We start from the raw sequence: 13506 nt of genomic DNA, 5'->3' as shown, positions 1-13506 counted from the left end.
TTCTAATACAAAACTCATATATATATATATATATATATATATATATATATATATATATGAGATTTGAGGCTAGGACTCACTGGGAGGCTCTCCCATGTTCTTGGGGAAGAACTAGAAGCCAGAGGGTGACATGCCCTTGGGCTCAGGACCATGCTGAGCAGTGTAAGAGGTAGGACATGCTGCTGTGATCCCTGCTTTAGCAGACCACACCTCTCAGTACTTCTCAATGAAAGTTGGAAATCCTCCCCGGGATCCTCCAGGAAAGCTCCCCATTGTGCTGAAACCAAGGTGCTTATTTTATCACCCCTGTCCTGTGTACATTTCTAGCTCCCGTGGGAGCGCCACTGCCCCAGGGAGAACTCAGCAGGAACAGTTGGGTTTTTTCCACACTGGCTTTGGCTGATTCAGCATGTTCCTTTTCTCTTGTCCCCACACTGGTGACACTGAGCCCTTGTGATAGCCTCAGCACTTGGTCAGATGCCTGCCAGGCTAGGGATCAAAGAGTGTTCGGGAGGGAAGAACTACAGACTGCAGTGCATTTTGTGTTAGTGAAACATGGGTTCCCGAGTCGATGACAGCCCTGCTTGCAAACACTGGGTGATTTCCACCTCCTGAGTGGGAAGAGCTACGCTTTCAGTCTCACTTCCCGGAGCCTCCACTCTCACTTTTTGCAGCTGCCACAACCCAATCTCACTCTCTGGGACTTCCGTTCTCACTTTCTGGCACCTCTACATCCCCACTCTCGCTTCCTGGGGCCCCCACTCTCACTTTCTGAGATATCCACTCTCACTTTCTGCAAACCCAAACCCAGCCTGTAAGCAGCAGTGTTTTACTCATGGCTATGTCCACATAAGTCAGACAGGTTATCTCCGACTTTTGTTTCTGTTTTTTTGGAATGAGGGACCCTTTCTGTCTCCTTCACTCCCTGTTTCTCCTTCTCTTTCTCACATGCAAGATGGTTTTGGTGGTGGAGGATAGCGGGGTGATTGTCTCCGTTGCAAACTTCTGGTGGTTGCAATTCCTGCCCACAGAGGGCAATGGTGGCTACAGCACAGCAGAGTGTCGCTGGCACTTCCAGAGGGTGGAAGAGAGAGACAAGCTCTTTCCCATGGGGATTCATGATAGAAAAACACAGCCTGTCTGTGGCTTGGCAAAGCAAGAGGACGGAAGTGACTAGCTCTTTCCAGTAACTTCCTAGCCAGCGTGGCGTAAGTCACTTACTTCTCTCTTACTTCATATTTTTTTTTGTCTGCAGAATGGGGAGATTTAGATTGTATCCAAATCTAAGATCTGTGCCTACTAGAACATTTTCAAATCAGACATTGTAATGCCAATGATTCTAATCTTGTGGCGATGAGGCTAGAGTAAAGATGGAGAGGGGAAAGGAATATCGAAAAACTGCAAAATGTGACACACAGGAATCACTAGGGACATCTAGGGAAATAAGAGATAGTCCATGCCTTCGAGTCTTTGCTAGTCCCTAAATCTAATGGAGTAGCGCATGTTCAGAGTAGCAAGGAAGGAACCATTATACTGTATGACAGGCTGAAAAAAATTGTACTCACATTACCCAAGTCTCAGCTGAGGCTTAATGATAGTCCCCACCTAGCGCAGTCTGAATGTCTGCTCTTTATTTTCCCTGAGGCCCGGAATGTAGCATCCTCTTTCCAAAAAATCAATTTTAATGTCATTCTACTTTCGACCGTCTCCCATACAAGCTCATGCTTCTTAGCCTTGTTTCTTCATGCTTGAACTCTTGGCTTATCACATGACCTTTGTAAAGCTGTTTTAGAGAGCCATCTAGCAAGAGACCCAAACTTGGAGAAGTTGCTAGACTTATTCAAGGTCATCCAGAGGAAGTGACATCTAGTGTAAGGACAGTAAAGTTCTAACTTGATTACTGTGTTACTCGCTTGTTAGCTGATGTGGGTGGGTGTTCGAACTAAAATCAGAAGTTGCCATATTGACACACTTGGCAGTGATGGTGTTGTTCTGGCTTTCTTAAATGTAGTATTGTTTGATGATATGACTTTACTGCATCACCGTAGGACTGTCATCCTGGTGTTCATTAATTTGCTCGAGCAGGCACCAGTAACATCTTCATTGTGAGACTTGTTGTTACTGTTTTTGGCATATCGAATATGCCACGGCGAGCTTGCCAGGCTCTGCCGTGTGGGTGGGATACTCTCGGTAGCTTGCCGGGCTCTCCGAGAGGGACGGAGGAATCGAACTTACATGACCCAAACTTAAGTGTCTAACTCTTGAGTCTATGGAAATGCCACTTGTATTTAGCACATTAGGCTGTACAATTAATGAAATAGAAGTATTTGGTCTTTATTTAGCTGTACTTCGAGTTTAACGCAAACCACAAAGCTGATGATAAGCTGTCTGTTCTAATAACACAAGGTAGCCAGTTGTATTATTTATTGGCTTTGATTTTGACATTGCAAGAAGAGCTGAGGTGGTGGGGAGAGATTGCTCTGGGGCCTGGAACTTCAGAGCTATGAGATAAGAGCAAGAGTCTGGTGTGAGACAGTCATTTTACTTTTAGGGTGTTTTAGAATACACCATCACACTTCCGTTGTTGCTCCTCCAGTTCTTTCCCCCCCCCACTAATTTTTTTAAAAAGGGATTTGTTCTTTATGTGTAAGGCCCAAGAAACTTTGAGTCCCTGGGACTGTCACAGAAAATACTATAGGATACCCAGAAGAAATTTAAATCTAAGAAGTGTTCATGTTCACTGGACTCTACATGTGTGTTTGTGTGTATATGGGTGTGTTTGTGTACATGTAAACACTGATTATGTGCAAGCACAGGATATGAAGGGAAATATAACAATGAACCTTAGCAACACAGGTGTCATTCAGCCCTCAGTGAATTCCCTGCAGGTGGATAAGTGAAGATGAATAAGTAAAGAAGGCCACACGTCACCGAAGAACATGGGGGTTGGGGACTTGACTCACAGGGCTCAGTGTGGCTTTGAGGCTGACTCCTAAAGGACAAATAATGTTAACCAAGTGAGCACAGTAAGTGTTTGCCAGGAACCAGGTGTTCTGACAACTTTGCCTTCTGGCCTGGCAGTCTTTAAGTTATTTCTAAAAAGACAAATGAGAAAAATAGAAGCTGGGCAGTTCGTAGTGAAAGGTTATTCATTTTTAAATAGTGTTTTTTATTCTAAGTATTTTCATTTATTCCTCTGCAATACCACTCCAATATTTCTTGTTAGAGTGTATGAGGGGCATCATAAATGTGGGGAGAGGGAGGCTGGGCAGGGTTCACCTTTCTAATGCTTTATTTACTCTCTAAAAGAAAAAATATTTTTGTCACCTTTTACAAAAATGACCCAGTGAGAATATTGACTCATCCTGACTCTCTGAACCAGTACTTTTCTTCTTCTCTCATCTAAATCCACAGAATTCTCCATCCCACACATCTCCTGATCTCATTAGGAGGCTCCCTTGAAGAGAGCAGCAGGCCAGTAATTTTCCAAGGATTGACCTTACCTGGGACCAAGAGGTAGCCCATGGGAATTAAATCACCTGCTGGACTTAGAGTTTAGGTCAGCAGTAAGGAGATCTTAGGCCTCTAGAGTGAGAGATGAAATGCTGGAGAAATATTCCAGTAGACCATATCAGAACACAGGCCCTTCACTTCACTTTGTCTTACTCTCCTTCAAATTCAACTTTTTTTGTACCAATCAACAACAAATCAGTCTTTCTTAAATAGTCTCATACCCATGCGCCATGCTGTGAATGATTGCAAATGCCTTCTCCTCCACTTTCTTCCCTCCTATAGTTCATTTTCCATATTCCACTTGAAAGGAAAGAAAATTCGAGGGAAACTGGAACTGGATTGCTTCATTATTCACCATAAAATCTGCCAGCGCATGTTTAGAGCTTTCATGCTACTTCCAATCCTTCTGTAACCTCCTCCCTACTTCCTGGTTTGGTCCTTGATGATGACTCTCACTTCCTCTTGGGAAGGTGCTCCCTTGTGCCCAACTTCATGCTCACTCCAAGTCTGCTCTTTTTATATTCTTTCAACAATCTACATTTTCTGGAACTCTACCATTTCTCCATTTTGATCACCCTTTGGCCAATGGCCAGCCAAGATAGATCATTCCTGTGAAAAACCTCAGTGCCATCTTAATTCCCCTTTATCCTGGAAGCTCTTGCTCTGTTTTCTTGGCATTCAATACCCCCTTTATCATACCACACCAAGAAAGAAAGTAAGATACTAATAGTTGAGGATTTGAGTTGTAGTACTAATAGATTAGGGGCTATATCACACACTTGTTAGTGGAAGGAAAATTTTGGTGTCACCTTATTGAACCTCTGTTTCTCACCTATAAGCTACTGATGTACAAACTTAACACACACGGTTTTTGAAAAACTTTAAAAAGATAGCCCCCCAAAGTACTTCAACAGTGCTAGTGAGTAATCAGCTGCCCTGATGGTGGGTGGGCTTATTAGTAATATCACATTATGCTGTGATTATCTATAATTTATCTTTTTTCCTCAATCAAATTCCTTACTATTTGATAGTGAGAAGGATATCTCCTACTATGAATACTAATTATCTGCATAGTTTGTAGACTAAACCTGGTCTGTGATGGAGTTCTGTTAAATGTTGGGACTGAATGTGAAAGGTGGAGTAAGTGGTCTGCAGGGAGAAAGGAAAGAATGAAGGGAGGCGGGAAGAAAACATTTAAAAGAAAAACATTTTAAAAGAAAAACATTTAAAAATGAAGGAGTGATCCATTTTCAGTTTATCTTGGTGCAGTTATATTTTTCTTAGACTGTGTGTCAAGTTTTGATGTAAAAACTATTATTTGGGAAACCAATCAGTCAAGATTTTGAGAACTTAATAAACTGTTCAAACACATCAAATACCTCCTCTCACAGACAAGAGAGGCAGATTTAGGCATTTCTGACAATGAAACTAAAGCAGGAAATCAAGTGCAGATCACCAGCACCCTTGGGAAAAAGTACAAAATGCAGGTTTTAGAACTGGTCACAGCTTGGAGAAAGCTTGTTATTTGGAACAAGGATATGGATGCAATAAACATTTGGAGATTTATCTTGCTTTAATGACTTGCCTGGGGTGACTTTGATCTTTCTATCTGATAATCACTTTCAAATGGTCCAGTGTGTTCTGAAAATGGAATTGTGGTTCATGGGCTTGTGATCCTCTTTGGGAATGACGGGCTGCAATCAGAATTTGGAAATAGGTATATATTTCAGGACTTGCTCTTTGAGTTGTAGAAACAGGGTAAGGTGCCTGTGAAGAGGAGAAATGCCTTGGTCCAGTGATGGGTTCCCTGATGAAAGAAGCCACAGACATTGGGATTAGAGGCCAGTTTCTTTTGGGGTGAGGGCTGTTCAATCCATAGGCCATGTAGCACCCATGAATAATGCAGTCTGGCTGTGATTAGTGATGGGACAGACACAAACATGAATATGTCTCTTGGGCATGGCAGGTATGGTCCACAGTGATGCTGAAATATCCAACTGTTCCTTGGCAAAAAAAAAGTATCCTCACTCCAACTAGCTCTATGGCAAGCTCAATCAGAATTAATTCATCTTCACTTTCTCTTTATTTTTGCATGTGTGGGACTCTTCTGACACTTTCTCATGCACCACCTTCTGGAGGTTTCATATTCCTTTTATTGGGTTGAATGTCTTATTCCCATTCTACAGAGAAGGGAACAGAAGTTCTAGAAGATCAAATCACTTCCCCAAGGCCATAGGACCTCTTGGTAGAAAGGGGAGGCTCTGATTCCCACTCTCATTTAAGAGGGTTTTTTCTTTAGTACTCTGCTACCTTGTTCTTTAAGCCGGAAATATTTGTTCCCAACCTCTCCTTGGGGTATAATCCACTCTCAGCCATGGTATATCTTCCTAAAGGAAGGGATTGGACACCACCTTAAGACCAACGCACACCACAGAGAAACTAGGAAGGGGAAGGTAAACATTCCACTTGTCCAGCTCCCTGTTCTCTATTTTGCACTGAGTGAAAATAAATAAAATAAATCCCTGGACAGGCCAGCCTCTTTTTTTTTTTGGCTACACAGGGTGCTAAGTAATTACTCCTGGCAGTGCTTGGAGCACCATATGGGATGCCAGGGATTGAACCTGGGTCAGCTGCGTGCAAAGCAAGTGCCCTACCTGCTGTGCTATTGCTCTTGCCCCCAAGGATAAGCCAGTCTTATCTGGCTTCCTTGTGAGCCCGACCTCTTCCCTACCCTTCTTCAACTCAGAGAGCCCTTGTATCCTGCTTCTAGAGTCTGAAAAATCTGAGCCTCCCATGATTTCATTTAAGGGATTTGTTGTTATTGTTGTTCTGTATTTTGAATGTAGTTTCCATTTGCTTCTCTTCCAATAAAACAGGCCCTGACAGCCCTCTCATTGAGATTATTACAGACTTGTACCATCTCAGGCCAGTGCATTTAGGAAATATGTTGTTGGCACTCACCAGTGAGAGAGATGCATAAAGAAAATATTCTAATGACAGTTGAGTTAAGAGAGCTTTGATCTCCCTCCAGGACTGTTCTCATGGCTTTGAAATGCAATTCTGGCAGAGGGCTAAAGTCTGGGCGCCTTGGCACTCTGGGGCTGGGCCCCCTGAAACCGACATTCCAGGGACTAGCAACCTTCCTAGTAGAATCCAGGTGCATGGGCTCCGCAGGGGGGAAAGAAAAGAGACTGAGATACCTCTCCTGAGAGGCAGCGTGGGAAGAAGAGCTAAGTTAGGAGCAGCTTTGCAATTTAATTGACCATTTTCCAAATTATATTGGTTGTGCTGTTATTTAGTCTTTGACAAAGGAAGGAATGGTGTGTGTGTGTGTGTGTGTGTGTGTGTGTGTGTGTGTGTGTGTGTATGTGTATAGGGGGGGATGTACTATAGTTAAATATATTTTGGAGAACTAACTTCATGCATCATCTGCCCTGCCCCCATTTCACATATTGAAGGCCCTGAAAATTCTTGCAATTAAAAAAAAATTGTGTTTATCATTACTAAACAGAGCATGTCCCAAGTCCATTTGACTTGGAATCTCTTTTCCTTGTAAATTCCACCTCCTTGCACAGCAAACTGCCTATCGACTGTGACTGGGAAAACTACGTTTAGTTTACATACTCACTACTAAGTAGATGGGGATGTTGAGCTACGGACTGATCAGCGTGTGGTGGCAATAGAGCAGAGTGGCCAGCTTAAGGTGGGTAGGGCTGGAACCCATCCCACACATGCCTCACCAAGCCATGCCCCCTTACAGTCTCATCCACCTGAAGGAGAGGTCAGTCAGTTAACTAATCAATGGTGAACTTTTGCCACATACAAGATTGTGGGCAGAGTCTGGAGCCATAGCCTTTTGTGTGCCTTATCCGTGGAAAGGGCTACTCAAAGAAAATCTGGACTTCTTTATATTTTTATGCTTGTCCCCTTTATCGTAAAAATTGAGGGGTGAGAAGTGTTGGTCACAGCTAGATTTGCACTTGACCCTATTATTATTTATGTGCTCTCACATCCCTATTTATTCATCTATAAAATGGAGACAAATAATAGGAATATTTAAATATTTTTGAGGCTTTCCTCATGCCAGCTATTGTTGTAAGGTTTTTAGACTTAATATCGCAAGTCTTCTGGACAGTTCAGTGCAGAAAGTGTCAATATCTTGCTTTGTGTATGAAGAAACTGGGCACAAAATGTTAACGAATTGATTGGAGTGACCCAAATACCTACAGGAGTAATTAGATTCAAACTCTGGGGCTTGAGAATGGACAATGTTACCTGATACGTGTAGCCATCTGCTGCATGGCTACAATACTGCATGGAAACGTGACAACATATGTAGAAGCTTAATCAGTGTTGCCTTTCTCCTTTTCTCCTATGATCATAGAGCAGATTGATTCAAATTCTGTATGGTACTTCCAGTCTTAAAGGCTGAATGTGGGATCTTGGGGAAAAAACATTGAGAGATTTGGGTGATTAAAACATTTTAAATTATCCGAAGAAGATTTTGGATCGATATTCGTGCTTTATGAGGTTTAAAAATTAGTTAAACCTAGATGAACATGAGTCTCTCCAATGTCTCTTCCCCACAACCCAGCTTTCTTCCTCTCATAGCATCAGGTATTCAGGTTTTCATGATTTCCTCATCCCTTAAATCCCTGAATTCCAGAGTTCCATATTGTCATAGGGAACAATATGATTAAAAATAAGGCATTCTAGTGGATGCTGGCAATACAAAGTGGGAAACTCAAGAGAGATATGAGACTGAAAGGAAAGAGAATATTATAAATTTCAGCTTGTATTTTATTCTTTAGATAGGGGAGCTTATTCTATGACTCCAGGAGGGAAAGAGAATGGAGGCATCACTACATGCTCTACTGGATGGGGGGCAGAACCGCTGTATAGAGACGGGATTATATAAAGAGAAAAACATTTCTAACTAGTTGGGTGAATTTAACAAGTTCTGAAACTTATTTTAAACCTCTACTTACCTCTCTGGAAAATGAAGATTATAAGACAACTACCTTGGTGTTCTTTAGAAGATTAAAGTAGATGAGCCATGTGAAGCCTGGTCACATAGAATGGTCCCACAAACATTAATTATAATTATTCATATAGAGTCTTATGTACAATATAAAGCTGTCTGCTGGCTTAGTCATTTTTTGTGGGTTTTTTTTTATTTGTCCACTGTTCATTTCTTACCCTATCCATGAAATGGTTATCACAAGGTCCCTAAAGTCCATGATGGTGGTCATAAATGACAGATTTGGGAAGCATAAGAAGGAGCAATGAATGAGACATTGAATTATATGCCTGTGAGGGACCCGAAGTTTAGTGTCTGGTTCTGATGGGAGAGTTATAACTCCCATAAAGGAAACATTATTTATTTATTTATTGCGTTTTGGGTCACACATGGCAGTGCTCAGGGGTTACTACTGGCTCTGCACTCATGAATTACTCCTGGTGGTGCTTAGGGGACCATATGGGATGCCGGGATCGAGCCCAGGTCTGCTATATGCAAGGCAAGAACCCTACCCACTGTACTACTGCTCCCGTCCCTACATTATTATTTATTGAGTACCCATGATGTCCCAGACTTTTTCTAAAGACTGTTTCTTTCTCCAATATGTTCATGCTCCATATATGAAAGACCTGAAAAGAGTAGCATGGGGTGTTCATGCACTTTTCAGTCATGTCAGTCTACAATGGCAGTTACCTCAAATAAAATCTTTCTCTAGTGTATTTTGCAGATAAGAACGTTCATACAGAATGCAGAATAATTTATGGGAAGGATCATGATGGTGTACTGAAATATATATATATGTTTATAAGATACACAGAATTGAATCTGAAACCCATTCTGCAAGCATTTAAATAACCTCAAGCACATGTTAACTTATCTTTCGAAATGGATAGCGAGATACAAAATAGACCTCCAGGACTGTGGATATTACTCAAAGGGCTGATATATAAGTTTTGCATGTGAAAGCCCAGGATTTGATACCCAGCACTAATGTTCCCTCAGCACTTCTAGGTGTCCTTACCCCAAATAGCCCACAGTCTGCAGAAAATGTGAAGGAGCGGTAAGGAAGAAACTAAGACTAGAATACAGGCTATTTCTTTTATGATATATGTTCTTAATTTATACCAACATTATGTGGCCCTGTCATCAAGTCAATATAGCCCTTGGGGTAACCGATTTGGGGGGGCAATAACTGGTGGTGCTCAAAGATTTTTAGGGGAGCCACATTGAATAGTGCTTAGGGCTCAGCTCCTGGCTTTTTGCTCCGGAAGCACTTTTGATGGTGTTTAGGGGACTGCTGGGCATTAAGCCAGGCCATCTGTGTGCCAGGCAAGTGTCCTGTCTACTGTACTATCTCTCTGGGCCAGGGATATAGAATTTGGTTTTAGATACATATAAATTCTAAATTAAACTATTTGCAGGCTGAACAACTTTGGGAAGTCTCTTAAACTCACAAGGGTTTAGTTGCCTTATCTATAAAACAGGATCATCTTCCAAATTGGACTTATTATTATTATTAGGTGTATGGATACAATAATATTTATAAACCGATGAGCAGTTTGCCTGGCACATAGTTGATTGTAATTGAGAAGTATCTATTATTTTAATAGTATCATTGTAAGAATATGATAACCACCAAGGGTTTAAAAATTCTTTTGGTCTATTACAGAGCATACTTGGATGTTAATGAGTTGAAGAACATTCTTAGACTGGATGGATCCACACACCTCAACATCTTCTTTGCAAACTCATCAGAAGAGGAATTGGCAGGAGTTGCAACGTGGCCTTGGGACAAGGAAGCCCTAATGCACTTGGGTAAGAACTAGGACTTTCTGTGGGAAGAAACACTATGTCCACAGAAATATGAAAATTTTGAACAACGGGATGACAGTGACAGTGACTTTCAAACCTATGTCCACAGGTTTATTAGTGATGGTGGTAATGATAATGATGATGGATGTTGTTGTGATTCTGGTAGTGATAGCGGCTAGCAATCTATTTATCAGTGTTTAGTTTATAAAACACCTTCTAAGTCCTTATCTCATTTCCAATTCATGTTTGAATTTTAAGTATCCAACTCTTTTTACTTACTGCTTTCTTCTCATGTCCCATACCTCTTCGTTCATGCAAATATTTTCTCAGCTTGGTGACCACATTATGCTGGCATAGGCAATTATGGGTTGGTTTGGAAGACACCAAGAAATCAAGAGAAAGTCAATTTGTAAGAACTCCATGTTCCACCCACCAACAATACCAAGAATTCTTCTTACATACAAATTGTGCATATCCATAAACAAGACACATGTTTATACAAACCAATCACCAAAAGTCAGAAATGACAATGGTTTCTGAACCAGGTCCTGTAAGTAAACATTGTAGTTCTTTTATTTTGATTCTTTCCATACTTTCTTCCAGTAGACGTATATATGTAGGCATTCATTTTGAACTTCTGCATATTTGAAATTATAGCATACATGCAATTTCATTTTCTTTCTAAATTTAATATTATGCTATCTACATTTTTGTGTGTGTTGCAGTGGTCTTTGTAATTATGTTCCAACCAGAACTTTCCACTTAACATCATAAGGACAGAGTATCTCTCTGGGTGATTTTCATCTGTCATAAGATGATAATTTTAATAGTCACATGATATTCCATGAGTAAAGATACTATAGTTTATTAAACCATTCTCCCTTTGATAGAATGTTCCCCATTACTTAAAAGAATGGAACCTGATGAACATATGAGAACAGCAGGACTCTGCAATGACTGTGGTAGAAGTTTTCTCAGGCCTGCTTCACCTCCATAGATGTACCAAAAATTCATGAACTACTTTCAATCTTGGGCTGGAGCGATAGCACAGTGGATAGGGCATTTGCCTTACCCGTGGCCGACCTGGGTTCAATTCCTATGCCTCTCTGGGAGAGCCCAGCAAGCTACCAAGAGTATCTTGCCCACACAGCAGAGCCTGGCAAGCTACCCATGGCGTATTCGATGTGCCAAAAACAGTAACAAGTCTCACATGGAGACATTACTGGTGCCTGCTTGAGCAAATTGATGAACAACGGGATGACAGTGTCAGTGACCGTGACTTTCAACCTTCAACATGTAAAATAAGAAAGACTCTGCTATTTCAAATTAATGAAGTTGGTCTAAACTCCTCCAGACTGCTCTTATTCCTCAACTGTTTTAAAGAGAATGAAACCAACATGTGTGTGTGTGTGTGTGTGTGTGTGTGTGTGTGTGTGTGTGTGTGTGCAGGTAGATTGAAGTAGAGGTAGGCTAATAGTCTGGTGGTTATTAGCTAGGGAGATTTTATTCTCTAGGAAACATTTGGCAATATTTAGTGAGATGTTTTCATTATTTCAAATGGGAGAATGTTTACTGGCTTCAAATAGTAGAGGTTATTGATGTGGCTGAAACTTTTATAATACTTGTTCAGTCTAAAACCCTAATAATGCTAAAGTTGAGAAATCCTGAATAGCTGATGCATGAGTAGACAGTGTAGACTGACAAATAGACTGTGGTTGGGTAAAAAAAATAATGCATAATGCATCTTAGGCCAACCTGAAGAGGATCAGCTTATCACATCCCTTGTATGTGATATCACATGCCATGTGTGATGTATGGGAACCATGGAAGCCCGGAGTCAGATACATAGATGATCTTAGTAGCAATTTAATTTAGCAGTATGTTTTTTAGGAAAGTATCTTTCTTTCCTAAGTATCAATTTCTAGGGTTTTTAAATTAATAGATTAAAGGCAAGACTCTTTTGGGCACAAAAATGCTATCTTATTAGAAAAGCATCTGAAAGCTCTGACAGAGTCCTAGCAAGGTTGAACAGCAGACTTCTGAAGTTGGAGAAAAATACGCTCCTGATAATTCCATGAATTTCATAGCCTGGCTCAGGACCAGGAATACAGAGGCTATAAATTCATCACATGTTATAGTATTTCAGGATGATGTCAGGCTCAAGCTATTTTACCTTCTAAGAGGAGCGATGAAATGAAACTCAAGCTCTGTGTTGTTGCTCTGTGGAAAAAGACAGATTTGGAGAGGATGATGTAAAATATACAGGGATGATCTGGACATTAATTCAATAGTCTTGTCAGTATTTCTAGACGGCCCATGGATTCTTGCTCCCTGTCAGTGTTGAAGCTTCATAGAGAACCAGAGAATCAGTGACAATCAATGCTGATGTCTAATTTAGAGCTAAGCAGAGATGCAAAATCACTTGCCCAAGATCACACAGCAGTGTGAGACCAGATTGTTGCATAGATTGTAACTCAGGTCAGTCTGATTCTAGCTGCCTCCCAGTCTGGTGCCTCCTTATCCTGAGATGTTGATTATGAACAATTCCTCTGCAGTCGTTTCAATTATGCCTAATTTACTTGAAGCCTATTTATGAATATGTGCATATTTATTTACAAATTAACTATATCTATATACACATATACCTCTTTTTATTAAAACCACTTTTTGTGCTGTTATGGCAACATCCCAGGATAAAAAGCCCTGGGTGAGGGGGAGATTATATTTCTATCATGATTGACAGAAAATAATTGAGAGAGATTTCCTGTCTTAATTTCACTTCCTCTTTGCCTCTGCCTGTACCCACTCATATGCATACACACACATGCAAACACTCTCTCTCACACATCTTTATCTTGGTGCTAGAAGGCTCTGAGCAGTTCAGAATTAATAGAGTTCATGAGCCCCATGACTGAGCCGGCTAACCCTTCTGGAGATGCATTCCAAGATAGAGCTCCCCCAGTGCCTGTTCTGGACTTGCCAGTACAAATCAGCAGGGCCCTGCCTCCTTATTCTTCTTGGGTAAAACCTTGATTCACACTAAAAGTTCACTACTTGCAAAGCTCTCTGACCCACACTCTAACTTTATTTTAGACATGTTTGGGTGTTGACTATTTCTCCATTAGCTTTTATGTGCTTTTCCAAGGCTGCAGTGAGCACAG

At 41.0% G+C, this 13506-nt stretch overlaps 1 protein-coding gene across 1 annotated transcript in view; it reads left to right on the top strand.

The window, feature by feature from the left end:
• The window catches only part of PAPPA (pappalysin 1), a 271315-nt gene that overhangs the window by 46619 nt on the left and 211190 nt on the right, over positions 1–13506 (top strand). The window contains exon 3 of the mRNA XM_055123816.1: positions 10203–10348. Within this exon, the coding sequence (XP_054979791.1) occupies positions 10203–10348 (146 nt within the window). The remainder of the gene's footprint in view (positions 1–10202; positions 10349–13506) is intronic.

The sequence above is a fragment of the Sorex araneus genome, chromosome 1, assembly GCF_027595985.1.
Source record: "Sorex araneus isolate mSorAra2 chromosome 1, mSorAra2.pri, whole genome shotgun sequence".
Taxonomy (NCBI): domain Eukaryota; kingdom Metazoa; phylum Chordata; class Mammalia; order Eulipotyphla; family Soricidae; genus Sorex; species Sorex araneus.
This window is presented reverse-complemented; position numbering and strand designations above follow the sequence as displayed.